Here is a 14,267-nt window from a genome sequence, read left to right as displayed (position 1 = left end):
GGTTCCACAGCGGGGCAGCTGCCTGCCACCCCTTGTGGCTCACACACCGGTGGGTGACTGTTAAGTAAACGGAAAGGGCTTTCAGTGAGAATCAGCCACCTCTGCAGTGACCAACTGCATGGACTCCCTGTTCTGTGCCAGGAAAAGAAGGTAGTTAGTGTTCTATGTTTCGCTTTGACAAATGCGCATTCACATGATAGAAACTCTTCCATGCAGAAAGATCACCTGTTCATATTTCTCTAGCTCAGAGTGGTAAATCTGTCGTATCTGGGACAGCTTGGCCCTGTAGTCAGAGTGCTCAATGCTATTGTCATTTGGACAGCCACCTGGTGTGGCCATGCCGGCCCCTGCCACCGCTCCTCCTCTTCCTGTCTTCCCGGGCCTGCACACGCCCTCGGCCAGCAGCATGTTATCCAGCCTCAGGCGCTGGGCGTCAGGGGGATCGTCGTCCTGAATGCCACGGATGCTGACCACTAGATAAGAGAGACGGGGGCAAATCACAATTCATTTTCTGGAGAGAAAAACCATCACAAAACGCGAGCACTGGCGTTATGTCTGAACATTTTGCACAGAACCCTTCGGGAGAAAGGAAGACTCCACTTTATCACCAAACTGGATGCTGGACGCTGAGTATCCCATTGAGACACGGGTCCGAGTGTCATCCTCGAGTACCATCTGGGGAGGAATGGGGAGAGACAGGCTGCAGTTTGGTGCAGCCTGTGGGGGCAAACCTTGACCACAGCTGTGTGCACGCAGCAGGGCCAAGCAGGCGCCCACCGCTGGGGGCATCCGAACCCCTGAACCAAGTCTCCAGAGGTGCTGGGGAAGAGAAGCCATCCCAGATGCTGCATACTGATGGGGGCAAGTGGCAGGCTGGCATCAGCAGCGTGGCTGGCCCGGGCCCAGGACTGTGCGGCTGTGGGCCTATTGTGGCTGAAGGGTTGGCGGGGGTGTGTGTCAGGGTGTGGGTGTTGTTATAAAGCTGAAGAGGAAAAGCCTGATGAGGAAAGTGCCTGAAAAGATGAAATAACCCACTGAAAGATTTTAAGCAGAGAAACAGGATAATGGGCCTGTTTGGAAAAGCCATCCCAGCTCTGCAGAGCGGGCACCTGCCCAGGGGCAGGGCTGGTCTGCAGGGAGGCAGTTGGAGGGCAGCCACTGTCGGGGTATACACAGCTGTGGTGTCTGCAGGTGAGCTACAGGGCAGTCAGAGAACCACCAGGATTCGTGCCCCTGGACGTGGGTGTCAGAAAAGGGAAGAGTCCAGTATCATTTCCACATTCCACAGTGGGCAGCACAGCCAGTGACGCCGCTTCTCCCAAGTAAAAAGCCTGGAGCTGGGCTGGGCGCGGTGGCTCACACCTGTAATTCCAGCACTTTGGGAGGCTGAGGCGGCTGGATCACGAGGTCAGGAGATCGAGACCATCCTGGTCAACATGGTGAAACCCCGTCTCTACTAAAAATACAAAAATTAGCTGGGCATGGTGGCGCATGCCTGTGATCCCAACTACTCGGGAGGCTGAGGCAGGAGAATTGCCTGAACCCAGGAGGCGGAGGTTGCGGTGAGCCGAGATCGCGCCATTGCACTCCAGCCTGGGTAACAAGAGCGAAACTCCGTCTCAAAAAACAAAAAAGAAGCTCCAGCTGTCTCTTCTAGTTCCTCCCACTGCCAGCACCCATGAGTGAGGACAGCCCACTTGGAATATTCTCATGGGTGCTGCACCCACAACCTGTGCCTTACCGATCTAGGTGGCAGTCACAGCAGGTAGACACCGCAGGTAGACATCCCAGGACAGCCAGGTAAAGGCGGCTCCCAGAATTAACCTGTGCTCACCTAATCCTTGTAATAACTTGCCCCCTCCTCCTAATGTCTCCTGGCTCAAAGTGGACAATGGCTGTCCTCTCCGTGGTCCCTCTGTTTTCAAATCCTATTGATTCCACCTCGGCAATCAACTTTCTGCTTACTCCACCCTAGGCCCCTACTGTGTTAACCCTCTCCTGCCCTTTGTTACCTGCGGAGGAATGTCCTCTCTTCCCTCCCGTCCCTCACTCACATTCGCAGGCCAACCCTCTTCAAACATGTCATGCCGTTCTTTTGCTCAAAAGAAACCCAGCCTCTAACATCCTCTGGACCTCCCTTTGTGAACTGGACCCTCTCGGAGCCTTGCACAGCCTCTGACAAGCACAGGAGCTGTCCCGTGTGCTCCTGTATCTTGTTCAGCAGCTCCTTCCTGAGCACCTGTGGTCCCAGCCAGGCATCGTGAGTGGGCGGAGGATACACAGGACCCAGTCCCTCTGCACAGAGCCCCCAGCATGCCCAGACATTGGGGCGAGGAAAGCCACACTTCCATGCCTTCCATTACAGGCCCAGCTGAATTAGGGAAAGGAGCATGATCAACGTTGGCACGTGCAGCTTAATGAGAGTACGGGTTCCTGCGGGTGTGAGATGCAGGACTGCTGCAGAACATGTGGCATTCATTCATTCATTCATTTATTCATTCATTTATGTATTTAGGGGCCGGGCAAGGTGACTCATGTCTATAATCCCAGCTCTTTGGGAGGCTGAGGTGATAGGATTGCTTGAGCTCAGAAGTTTGAGACCAGCCCCGGCAACATGGTGAGATCCTGTCTCTAAAATAAAAAATAAAAAGTCATTTACTTATCCAACAGCAAACATCTGAGAGCCCATCACAAGCCAGGTACCACACTAAGTGTTGAGGATTTTTATTGTATTTATTATTTTTGAGACGGGGTCTGTCTTTGTTGCCTAGGGTGGAATACAGTGGCATCATCACAGCTTACTGTAACCTCGACCTCCTGGGGTCAACCAATCCTCCTGCCTCAGCCTCCTGAGTAGCTGGGACTATACACATGCCACCACACCAGGCTAATTTTTTATTTTTATAGAGATAGGGTCTTACTATATTGCCCAAGCTGGTCTCAAACTCCTGACCTCAAGCGATCCTCCACCTTGGCCTCCCAAAGTGCTGGGATTATAGCTGTGCACCACCGCACCTGGCCCGAGGGTTTTTAAAAAATATACCAAAACCCACAGGACTTACTGTTCTCTAATTAAAACTCTCAAATTACAGTGAGAGACTGAGGCAGGCAGATCACCTGAGGTCAGGAGTTCAAGACCAGCCTGTCCGACATGGTGAAACCCTGTCTCTACTAAAAACACAAATATTAGCTGGATGTGGTGGTGCATGCCTGTAATCTCAGCTACTCGGGAGGCTGAGGCAGGAGAATGACCTGAACATGGGAGGCAGAGGTTGCAGTAAGGCGAGATCATACCACTGCACTCCAACCTGGGTGACAGAGCAAGACTCCATTTAAAAAAAAAAAAAAAAAAACTCTTCACGGAGTACATATTGTACAGCCTTTCTGAAGAAGAGTTTTGAGATGATGGTTAACCTTGCAAAAATGTGCATAATCTTTGATTTCCAAATTCCCATTTTGTCCTATAATTTATCCTACAGGAGTACTGACACCTACAAACAAAGATGTATTTACAGGAGGCAAGCGTTTATAATCGTGGGTGACTGGAAGGGCCCAGATGTGCATGAATTTGGGCACAGACAGCATACCTGTCACCCTCGGGCCCTGTGGTGTCACCTATGTGTCTCTTGACGGTGCCATTATGAGGCAATCAGATGCCATAAGCCTTATTTCTTCAAGATTACACATTTTTGAGGCCAGCCGCGGTGGTTCATGCCAATAATCCCAGCACTTTGGGAGGCCGAGGCAGGTGGATCACTTGAAGCAGGGAGTTTGAGACTAGCCTGGCCAACATGGTGAAAACCCATCTCTACCAAAAATCCAAAAATATTAGCTGGGCGTGTTGGCGTGTGCCTGTAATCCTAGCTGCTCTGGAGACTGAGGCAGGAGAACTGCCTGAACCCAGGAGGCGGAGGTTGCAGTAAGCCAAGATCATGCCACTGCACTCCAGCCTGGGGAACAGAGCAAGGCTCCCTACCCCCGCTAAAAAAAAAAGATTATGAATGTTTGCAATATATTATGAGCAAAAGCAAAACTTAAAAAGCGAAGTTACCCAGAAGAACCGCTGTGCCTTGGTTCCCACCATCAGTCCACTTGGGTGGCACCGGCAGCCCCCTCAGCGCTAGGCCTTTGTGTTCCCCGTACACTGCTGCTGGCCTAATTACGGTCATTAGACATGCGTTACCATCAATTACAGCAAGCTCAGTTCCAGCGACTGTTCCAGAGCTTCTCAGCTGTGCTCCTCAGCTCCCCCAGGGCTCCTGACTGGCAGGCAGGGAGCCCCAGGGGACCAGAAGCTCTGTTCAGGGACACCATCTGTCGGAGGCACTCACACCGGGAGACAGATCTGAAACAAAGGCAGCCCCCCCTCCAAGCTGCCAGGTTTCCTTCTGTTCCTAACTTTCTGGGCATGACAGAAACCCCAGTGAATCAAACAATAACATAAAAGAAAATCGGGATTATGTTTTTTTAAGACACAACACGGCAATGCTGTGAGCCGAACGTTTGTGTCACCTCCAAATTCACATGTTGAAGCCCTAATTCCCAAGGTGACTGACTATTTGGAAGTGGGGCTTTTAGGAGGTAATTAAGGTTAAATGAGGTCATAAGGATGTGGCCCTGATCTGGGAGGATTAATGTCCTGAGGGGCAGGGACCCCAGGGAGCTCGCTTTCCCTAAGAGGTCATGTGAGCTGACAGCAAGATGGCGGCCGCCTACCAGCCAAGAGAAAAGGCCTGACAGTGAAGTGTACCTGGCCAGCACCTTTGTCTGGGACTTTCTAGGCCCCAGAACTGTGAGAAATAACTTTCCATTTTTTTTTTTTTTTTTTTTTTTTGAGACGGAGTTTCGCTCTTGTCACCCAGGCTGGAGTGCAATGGCGCGATCTCGGCTCACTGCAACCTCCGCCTCCTGGGCTCAGGCAATTCTCCTGCCTCAGCCTCCTGAGTAGCTCGGATTACAGGCACGCGCCACCATGCCCAGCTAATGTTTTGTATTTTTAGTAGAGACGGGGTTTCACCATGTTGACCAGGATGGTCTCGATCTCTCGACCTCGTGATCCACCCACCTCGGCCTCCCAAAGTGCTGGGATTACAGGCTTGAGCCACCGCGCCCGGCCGAACTTTCTATTTTTTAAACCACCCAGTGTGTGGCATTTCGTTAGGGTGGCCTGAGTAGGCTAAGCAGGAACGGAACCCCAAGTCGCTTTGGTTTTTCTCCTCAGGAACAAAGATGTGGGAAAAGCAGAAGGCTCAGAGGGGACCCTCCTTCACCCTGACTTCCCCAGGCTGCTCACCTGCCCCCTCTCCCTCTCAGTAGTGCCCTCACTTGGCAGCGGGCTGTGCCCCTGCTTCCTTCCCGCGGTGGGTGGGAGCCATCTCCGGGACCTGGGCCCCACAGGGAGAAACCTAATCCATGGATTAAGTCAGGTGCCCCGACCGGCCCCGTGGGTCTGCCACTTTCTGATCCTGTGGGTGTCAATGGTCACTTCGCTGGCTGCAGGCCCCAGCTGTGAATGGAGCTGCCCCGGGCACCTGACTGGATGGAATTACATAGAATCCCAGGGCTGGCCCAGAGCCCACCAGGGTGTGGGACTCGGCAGACACTCACCTCCCGCCCTCCCTGCTGTCTCAAATCAGCACACACACGTCCCCAGAAGCTGTCCCTCCCTCCTGTTGGTGGCCTCGAGGGTGCGTGGCTGTCTCTGCCCCTCCGAGTCTGGAACTGCCCTGCTCACCTGGAAACGTCCCATGGCTGGCCTCACAGAATCATGCTAAGAAAACAGAAGCTTGTGCTAAGAAACCTTTCCCTGCCCACATATGAAGGACACTGGGCCATTTTATAAACAGGTGCTACCAGGCTCTCAAAGAAGGGAGGATCCCTTTCTCCAAAAAACTGGCTTGAGAGCAGAACTAGGAAAAACCACCCAATCATTGAGTGGAGAACTTTGCTACCAACTAAGACAGAGTTGGAGAAAATCATAGTCCAGTCTCGTTCATGACTGAAATGGCTAAATCGATGCTCAGACTGAAGTCGGCAGCCTCTGTGTACACAGATAAATAAATCATAACCACGAGGAATTATCTCTGCACACAGGTGCTTTCAAAGTCACCCAGTGCACATCATCAATGTAAATGAAAATGAATGCAAAGGAATGCACATGAAAATCAATGTAAATCACCGGGCGCGGTGGCTCACGCCTGTAATCCCAGCACTTAGGGAGGCCGAGGCGGGTGGATCACGAGGTCAAGAGATCGAGACCATCCTGGTCAACATGGTGAAACCCCGTCTCTACTAAAAATACAAAAATTAGCTGGGCATGGTGGCGCATGCCTGTAGTCCCAGCTACTCGGGAGGCTGAGGCAGGAGAATTGCTTGAACCCAGGAGGCGGAGGTTGCAGTGAGCCGAGATTGCGCCATTGCACTCCAGCCTGGGTAACAAGAATGAAACTCCGTCTCAAAAAAAAAAAAAAGAAAATCAATGTAAATCACTGCAGTAACTGAAAGGAGAAAAGCCATAGCTTAAAAGATACAGAAGGCTGGCACAGTGGCTCACACCTGTAATCCCAGGACTTTGGGAGGCCGAGGCGAGTGGACCACGTGAGGTTGGGAGTTTGAGACCAGCATGACCAACACGGAGAAACCCCATCTCTAAAAATACAAAATTAGCTGGGCGTGGTGGCATATGCCTATAATCCCAGCTACTCAGGAGTGAGGCAGGAGAATCGATTGAACCTGGGAGGCGGAGGTTGCAATGAGCCGAGATTGCACCATTGCACTGCAGCCTGGGTGATAAAAGCGAAACTCCCATCTCAAAAAAAAAAAAAGAAAAGAAAAGAAAAGAAAGAAAAAATACAGAAGGCCGGGTGTGGTGGCTAATGCCTGTAATCCTAGCACTTTGGGAGACTGAGGTGAGAGGATCACAAGGTTAGGAGTTCAAGACCAGCCTTGCCAACATCGTGAAACTCCATCTCTACTAAAAATATAAAAATTAGCCGAGCATGGTGGTGAGTGTCTGTAATGCCAGCTACTTGGAGGCTGTGGCAGAAGAATCACTTGAACCCAGGAGGCAGAGATTGCAGTGAACTGAGATTGCGCCATTGCACTGTAGCCTGGGCAACAGGGCGAGACTCCGTCTCAAAAAAAAAAAAAAGATGCAGAAAGGCCAGGCACCATGGCTCACACCTATAATCTCAGCACTTTGGGAGGCCAAAGTGGGAGGATCACTTCAGCCCAGGAGTTTGAGACCAGCCTGGGCAACATAGCAAGACCCCTATCTCTATAAAATTTTTAAAAAAATGAGTTGGAAAAGTAAAAATTTAAAAAAAGAGAGAGAGAAAAACAAAACAAACCAAAAAATGAGTCAGGTGGGACACACGTGTAATCCCAGCTACTCAGGAAGCTGCAACAGGAAGACAGTTTGAGCCCCGGAGTTTGAGGCTGCAGTGAGCTGTGACTGTGCCATTGCACTCCAGCCAGTTCGACAGAGCAAGACCCCCTCCTGTCCAAAAAAAAAAAAAAAAAGATATGGAAAATTAGCAAAACCAATTCAAATGCCTGGGCAAACCTGGCCAGGCACGGTGGCCATTGTCCTGATCCCATCACTTTAGGATGATGGTGTGGGTGGATTACCTGAAGTCAGGAGTTCTAGACCAGCCTGGCCAACATAGTGAAACCCCATCCCTACTAAAAACACAAAAATTAGCTGGGCATGGTGGCGCACACCTGTGATCCCAGCTACTTGGGAGGCAGTGGCTTGAGAATCACTTGTACCCAAGAGGCAGAGGTTGCAGTGAGCCAAGATCACGCCACTGCACTCCGGCCTGGGTGACAGAGTGAGATTCTGACTGAAAAAAAAGAGAAAAAAAGAAAACCCTTAGGTAAACCAAAGAATAGAAAGAACCAGCCGGGTGTGGTGGCTCACACCTGTAGTCCCAGCACTTTGGGAGGCCGAGGTGGGTGGATCACAAGGTCAAGAGATCGAGACCATCCTGGTCAACATGGTGAAACCCCATCTCTACTAAAAATACAAAAAAGTAGCTGGGCATGGTGGCACGTGCCTGTAATCCCAGCTACTCAGGAGGCTGAGGCAGGACAATTGCCTGAACCCAGGAGGCGGAGGTTGCAGTGAGCCGAGATCGCGCCATTGCACTCCAGCCTGGGTAACAAGAGCGAAACTCCGTCTCAAAAAAAAAAAAAAAAAAAAAGAATAATGTGCACATGTCCTCAAACCCCACAGCAAACCTCAGGTTTCCTGGAGCTATTTTAGAGACACTGCTTCAAATCAGACACAGGAAGGGCAGGGAGGTCCCTCCTCGGCTTACTTCTGCAGGGTCTGGTCAAGGAGACCAGAAACTTGGGACGAGGACAGACCAGTAGGCAGCAAGGCCGGACGCAGAAGATGTGACCCGCTCACAAGCTGAAGGATGTCTGTACAGCTGAACTCAAGAGCGTCAAGGACATAACAGGCAACTTCCCCTCCCCTCCACACTGCCGCAGCAGACCTCAAGGTGTGGTCTGACACAACCAACACAGCCAAGGGCTGTTTCCCCGCCCACCCCCACTTCTTCTTTTTTTTTTTTTTTTTTGAGAAGAAGTCTTACTCCGTTGCCCAAGCTGGAGTGCAGTGGCATGATCTCAGATTGCTGAAACCTCCACCTCTTGGGTTCAAGCAATTCTCCTGCCTCAGCCTCCCGAGCAGCTGGGACTATAGGCACGAGCCACCATACCTGGCTATTTTTTGTATTTTTAGTAGAGACAGGGGTTCACTATGTTGGCCAGGCTGGTCTTGAACTCCTGACCTCGTGATCTACCCGCCTCAGCCTCCCAAAGTGCTGGGGTTACAGGCGTGAGCCACCACCTGGCCCAACAGCTGTTTTATATTATTGTTTCCTGGGCATCATCGGCACCGAGGCCACTCTTTAACTGCAAACAAGGAGATTTCTGAAACCCAACCTGTTTGTACTGAGGACTGCCTGCCTTTACCTTTGAGGCCACATCCCACAGGTTAGTTCATTTCAGTAACATTCTAGGACAGGCACTAGAACAGGTCTTGTTCTGTGAGGCAGACCAGCCTGGCCAACACAGCGAAACCCCGTCTCTACTAAAAATACAAAATTAGCTGGGTGTGGTGGTACATGCCTGTAATCCCAGCTACTCGGGAGGCTGAGGCAGGAGAATCACTTGAACCCGGGAGGCGGAGGTTACGGCGAGCCAAGATCGCGCCACTGCACTCCAGCCTGGGCGACTGTTCTGCCTCAAAAAAAAAAAAAAAAAAAGTAACATAAGTCTTAAGAATAACCCTTAACAAACACTCATCAGTTTCCAAAATAGTAGCTGCCACACACTAGATATTCACCCACCTGAGGGATTATCACATTAGGCAAATTTCCATCATCTCTAATTAAAATACATGACAACCAGTCACAACTGAAGATGCTGGAACCACAATCAAATATGCAGATTTCATTTCCACATGTTTACATGTTTGTTAATTAAAGCCCTGAAGTTCTGAAAACACTACCAGGTGATTTTTTTTAAAGTTCCTACTGTTCTGTGTATTTTAAAAATAAATAGACCAAGTGTGTGGTGGCTCATGCCTATAACCCTAGCACTTTGAGGGGCTGAGACAGATCACTTAAGCCCAGGAGTTCAAGACCAGCCTGAGCAACATAGCAAGACCCACCCCCCCAACAAAAAGTACCAAAATTAGCTGGGCATCATGGCTTGTATCTACAGGATTATAATTGTTGCTTGAAATTGGAGCATTTCTTTGGATGAAAAATAAAATTGGGCCACGTAGTGGCTCACACCTGTAATCCCAGCACTTTTGGAGGCCTAGGCGGGTGGATCTATTTTATCTACTCAAGAGGCTGAGGTGGGGGGATCACCTGAGCCTGGGAAGTCAAGGCTGCAATGGAGCCATGATTATGTCACTGTACTCCAGACTGGGTGACAGAGCAAGACCCTGTCTCAAAAAACAAACAAACAAACAATTATATAAACTGCTGATGCCAAGTAAAAATAATATGTGGTTTAGGCTTGTTTTGTGTGACTGTCCTTGCATGTGAGCACCAGGGCAAAAGGAAGACAGCAAAACACTGTAATATATAGTGCTGTAATATGTATTTTTCCAGATGTGCCAGGCAGCACATCTGGAAAAACAAGTCCCTATGAGGATTTGCAAACATTTAAGAGCCACAGCTAAGAAAAACAGCACTCACTGATGGCATCTGTCTACCATAAACAATTTTCTTTTTCTTTTTAATTTTTTTGAGATGGAGTCTCATTCTGTTGTCCAGGCTGAAGTGCAGTGGCATAGTCTCAGCTCACTGCAACTTCTGCCTCCTGAGTTCAAGCTAGACTCCAGCCTCAGCCTTCCGAGTAGCTGGGATTACAGGTGCCCGCCACCACGCCCGGCTAATTTCTGTATTTTTAGTAGAGATGGGGGTTTCACCATGTTGGCCAGGCTGGTCTCAAACCCCTGACCTCAAGGGATCCACCCGCCTAGGCCTCCCCAGGTGTTGGGATTATAGGCGTGAGCCATGGCGCCTGAACACACATTTTGTTTCTCTAGTTATGGACATCAGGTTGTTTTCAGATTCCTTAATCTGTATATTTATATATACGGATCCACTTGTCTGTCCAATACACAGACACTTTGGCAATGATGGAATGTTCTAGACCTGTCTATTACAGGAGGCACCAGCCCTGTGTGGCTGCTGAGACTTGAAATGTGGCTGGTGTGGCTGAGGAATGCACTGGTTAATTGCATTTGGTTTTAACTAATTCAAATGTAAACAGCCCTGTGGTGAGTATCTGGAGCCACATGGCTGATGAGAGTCAGAGGCTCGATTCATGAGTTACCCTGAGACTGAGGGGAGGAAAGGACACCCCAATCAACCTGAAAATCAGTCCCCTGGCTCCCGGGGGTCTCCTCCCAGAAGAACCCTAAAGAAATGTGCATGGGACTCAGCCCCACCGAACAGCTAATTAGAAAGAATCTCAGTTCCAGAGAGGTGACTTGCAGGCCTCGCGGTGACTGTTGGGACCCAGGAAACCCCCGTGAGCACTGTGATACCCCAGCTTCCTGGCTGAACCTACAGAACCGATTCTGTGATTGCAACAGACTCAACCAGCTGACGAGGAAGGGAAAGAATAGGGATAGCTTATGCCTGCCAACTACTAGCAAGGCCAGTCAGCAGTCAGGAAGAGAAAAAGGCATTCCCTGATGTTATGCATTATTTACATTCACTCCTCTGAATGGGGCTCTGTGCGCTCTGGCTGAGAAACTTCATTCCCCAGAGACAGAGTCACAGGGTGGAGAAGGCAAAGCAGGCCCCTTCTGGAGAAGTGCCCAGGACAAGATGGCCGGGTGGGTCTGTAAGGGGCCTCTGGGGCTCAGCATGCCATCTCGGAGCTGCCTACGCACTCAAGATCCAAGATCCGAAGCTTTTCAAACAAGCTGGCACTCATGCTCATGTGGAGGCAAAGCCTGACCCGTTCCAATGTGCCAGGCTGTCCCTGCTCTGGTGCCAAACACCACTGTGTGAATTCAGGCCACGCCTCAGTCCTCACTGGGAACATCAACGTGACAAACCTTATTTTTTATTTTCATTTTTTTAGAGGCAGAGTCTCACTCTGCTGCCCAGACTGGAGTGCAGTGGTGCGATCTCTGCTCACTGCAACCTCCACATCCTGGGTTCAGGTGATTCTCCTGCCTCCTGTGTAGCTGGGATTACAGGTACCAGCCACCATGCCCGGCTAATTTTTCTATTTTTAGTAGAGACAGGTGGTGGTGGTGGAGGGGTGGTTCATCATATTCGCCAGGCTGGTCTTGAACTCCTAACCTCAGGTCATCTGCCTGCCTCAACCTCCCAAAATGCTGGAATTACAGGGGTGAGCCACTGCACCTAGCTAACATGATAAACCTTAAATCTAACACTTTTGAATTCTGCAACATACCTAGTCCCAGGGTCTCAGCAAAGGGCCAGTAGCCAGTATCTGGTCCTCCCAGCTAAATTCAATGCTCTGCAGCTAACAAGGGTTTAGTTCGTTCTCCTCCAAATAGCTCCTCCAGACACCAAGGAGGACAGCTGTTTCTGGGAAGGAAGGTTTGGGAGGAAATGTACATGCTGAGGGTGTCTTTTGGCCTTCAGAAACCACCTCGGGCAGGAACGCCCGGGCACTGTGGTGTGGTGAAGCTGACCCCAGGAAACAAGCTTTGAGGGACCTGCCTGCAACCCTCCAACAGACCGTTCCTCGGATTCGCCAGGGAGCGCTGGTGGTGCCTCCGGTGATGCCAGGTTTACACAGAGGACCACTTTCTTTTCAGGCTGCTGTGAGTGATAAGCCCTGTGTTCTAAGTCAGGCCCCCAGCACTCAATCTTCTGAATTTCAGAAGATGAACTGGATGAAAGGGATTTCAGTTAATATGTATCAGTCACCAGAAACAGTTTTTCTTTCAAGAAAAACAGAAAGGCACCAGGACAGACCCTGAGAACACAGCGCATCCTAGACCCCGCGCTGGCCAGAAACGGTCATTGTTCAGATGACACAGGTCGGGGTGTGCGGTCCATGAATGCAGGCCATGAGGGACAGGCCCTGGGTCCCTTTCATGAGTGAGGGCAGCATGCAGCCTCTCCATGGGTAACAGGTGTGCCCTGGGCAGGCCCCTGTCTCAGAATTTCCTACTGCCCATCTGCAAAACAGAGAAACAGGGTCTGCCCAAGGCTGTGCAGGGCTCTAGGGAACAACTCAAGGAAGCCCCGAGCTGCCTGCCCAGGCTCCGTCAACACCCACCAGACTTAATCTTTTTTTTTTTTTTTTTTTTTTTTCTGTAGAGACGGGGTCTTACTATGTTGCCCGGGATGGTCTCATACTCCTGGGTTCAAGTGATTCTCCCACCTTAGCCTTCCAAAGTACTGGGATTACAGGTGTGAGCCACCACATCCTGCCATAGCAGGCTTTAAATGCTCTGTGGAAGTTTGGTCTTTACTCTAAAGGCGGCTGCGGACTTCAACTAGAGGGCAATGTGAAAACTGTGGGTTAAATTGAAAAGCACGCCAGGATCCCAGCTTATGGGACTGCCCTTTGAGAGGCAACCCATGGGTACCAGAGGGTGCAGGATCAGGACGGTGAACAGTTTCCTCTGGGCTGAGGCTTGGCCATTCCTGGTCATGGGATGGGGACAGATGGAGCAGAATCGAGGTCTTGTTCGCTTTCCTGTCACTGGCTGGCTTGTCCCCAGGACTAAAGGCTGAGCTGTTCCTCACGTCAAGGCCAGTGGCCCACAGGTAGGACCCACAGCACTCAGTGACTGCACTTCCTGATGGGAAAAGACACCTGGACACTGTAGGTGACACTCAGGAACAGAGAGCCCCCGGCTCCGGGCAACTGTGGATGGCTTAGGTGTTTTAGGGAGGAGCAGATGTCGCATCCCTGCCCCACTGCACCCCAAAACATACCCCGTACCCAGATGTTTGAACCAGTCAGTGGAAAGAAAGCATTAGTTTCCAAGGAAATGCCCAGGTGGCTGATGCTCTGAGCCCTGCAGCGGCCTTGGGACTCGGCTTGGGGGAGTCAAAAGTCCTGAGTGGCCGGGTGGAGTGGGGCATGCCTGTAACCCTGCACGTTGGGAGGCTACGGCAGGAGGATCACTTGAGCTCAGGATTTCAAGACTGACCTAGGCAACATATTAAGACCCCATATCAAAAAAAAAAAAAAAAAAAAAAAAAGTCAGGCCAGCCACAGTGGCTCACGCCTGTAATCCCAGCACTTCGGGAGGCTGAGGTGGGTGGATCATGAGATCAGGAGTTCGAGACCAACGTGACCAACATGGTGAAACCCTGTCTCTACTAAAAATACAAAAATTAGCTTGGCATGGTGGCGGGCATCTGAAATCCCAGGTACTCAGGAGGCTGAGGCAGGAGAATTGTTTGAACCCAGGAGGTGGAGGTTGCAGTGAGCCAGGATGGCACCACTGCACTCCAACCACTGGGGAAGCTGAGGTGGAAGGATCACTTGAGCCCAGGAGTTTGAGGTCAGTCTGGGCAACACAGTGAGGCTCTGTATCTAAAAAAAATAAGTAAATAAAAACTGTCTGGAGCATGGACCTCAACGCCTAGGAGGATGGGGCGGGGCCGTGCCAGGGGTTGAAATGGACAGACATCTCAGCTGCACTGGCAGCAGTTGGTATCAACTCTTGTTTTCCCTCCTGAAACTGCTGAGTTTGATACTGACAGACTCATGCAGTAACATCCACACAGGAG

At 50.7% G+C, this 14,267-nt stretch overlaps 1 protein-coding gene across 1 annotated transcript in view; it reads right to left on the bottom strand.

The window, feature by feature from the left end:
- PBX4 (PBX homeobox 4) overlaps nucleotides 1-14,267 on the bottom strand; it is a 48,858-nt gene that overhangs the window by 10,195 nt on the left and 24,396 nt on the right. Inside the window, exon 3 of the mRNA XM_039466198.2 lies at nucleotides 226-473. Within this exon, the coding sequence (XP_039322132.2) occupies nucleotides 226-473 (248 nt within the window). The remainder of the gene's footprint in view (nucleotides 1-225; nucleotides 474-14,267) is intronic.

The sequence above is a fragment of the Saimiri boliviensis genome, chromosome 14 (assembly GCF_048565385.1).
Source record: "Saimiri boliviensis isolate mSaiBol1 chromosome 14, mSaiBol1.pri, whole genome shotgun sequence".
Classification (NCBI taxonomy): domain Eukaryota; kingdom Metazoa; phylum Chordata; class Mammalia; order Primates; family Cebidae; genus Saimiri; species Saimiri boliviensis.
This window is presented reverse-complemented; position numbering and strand designations above follow the sequence as displayed.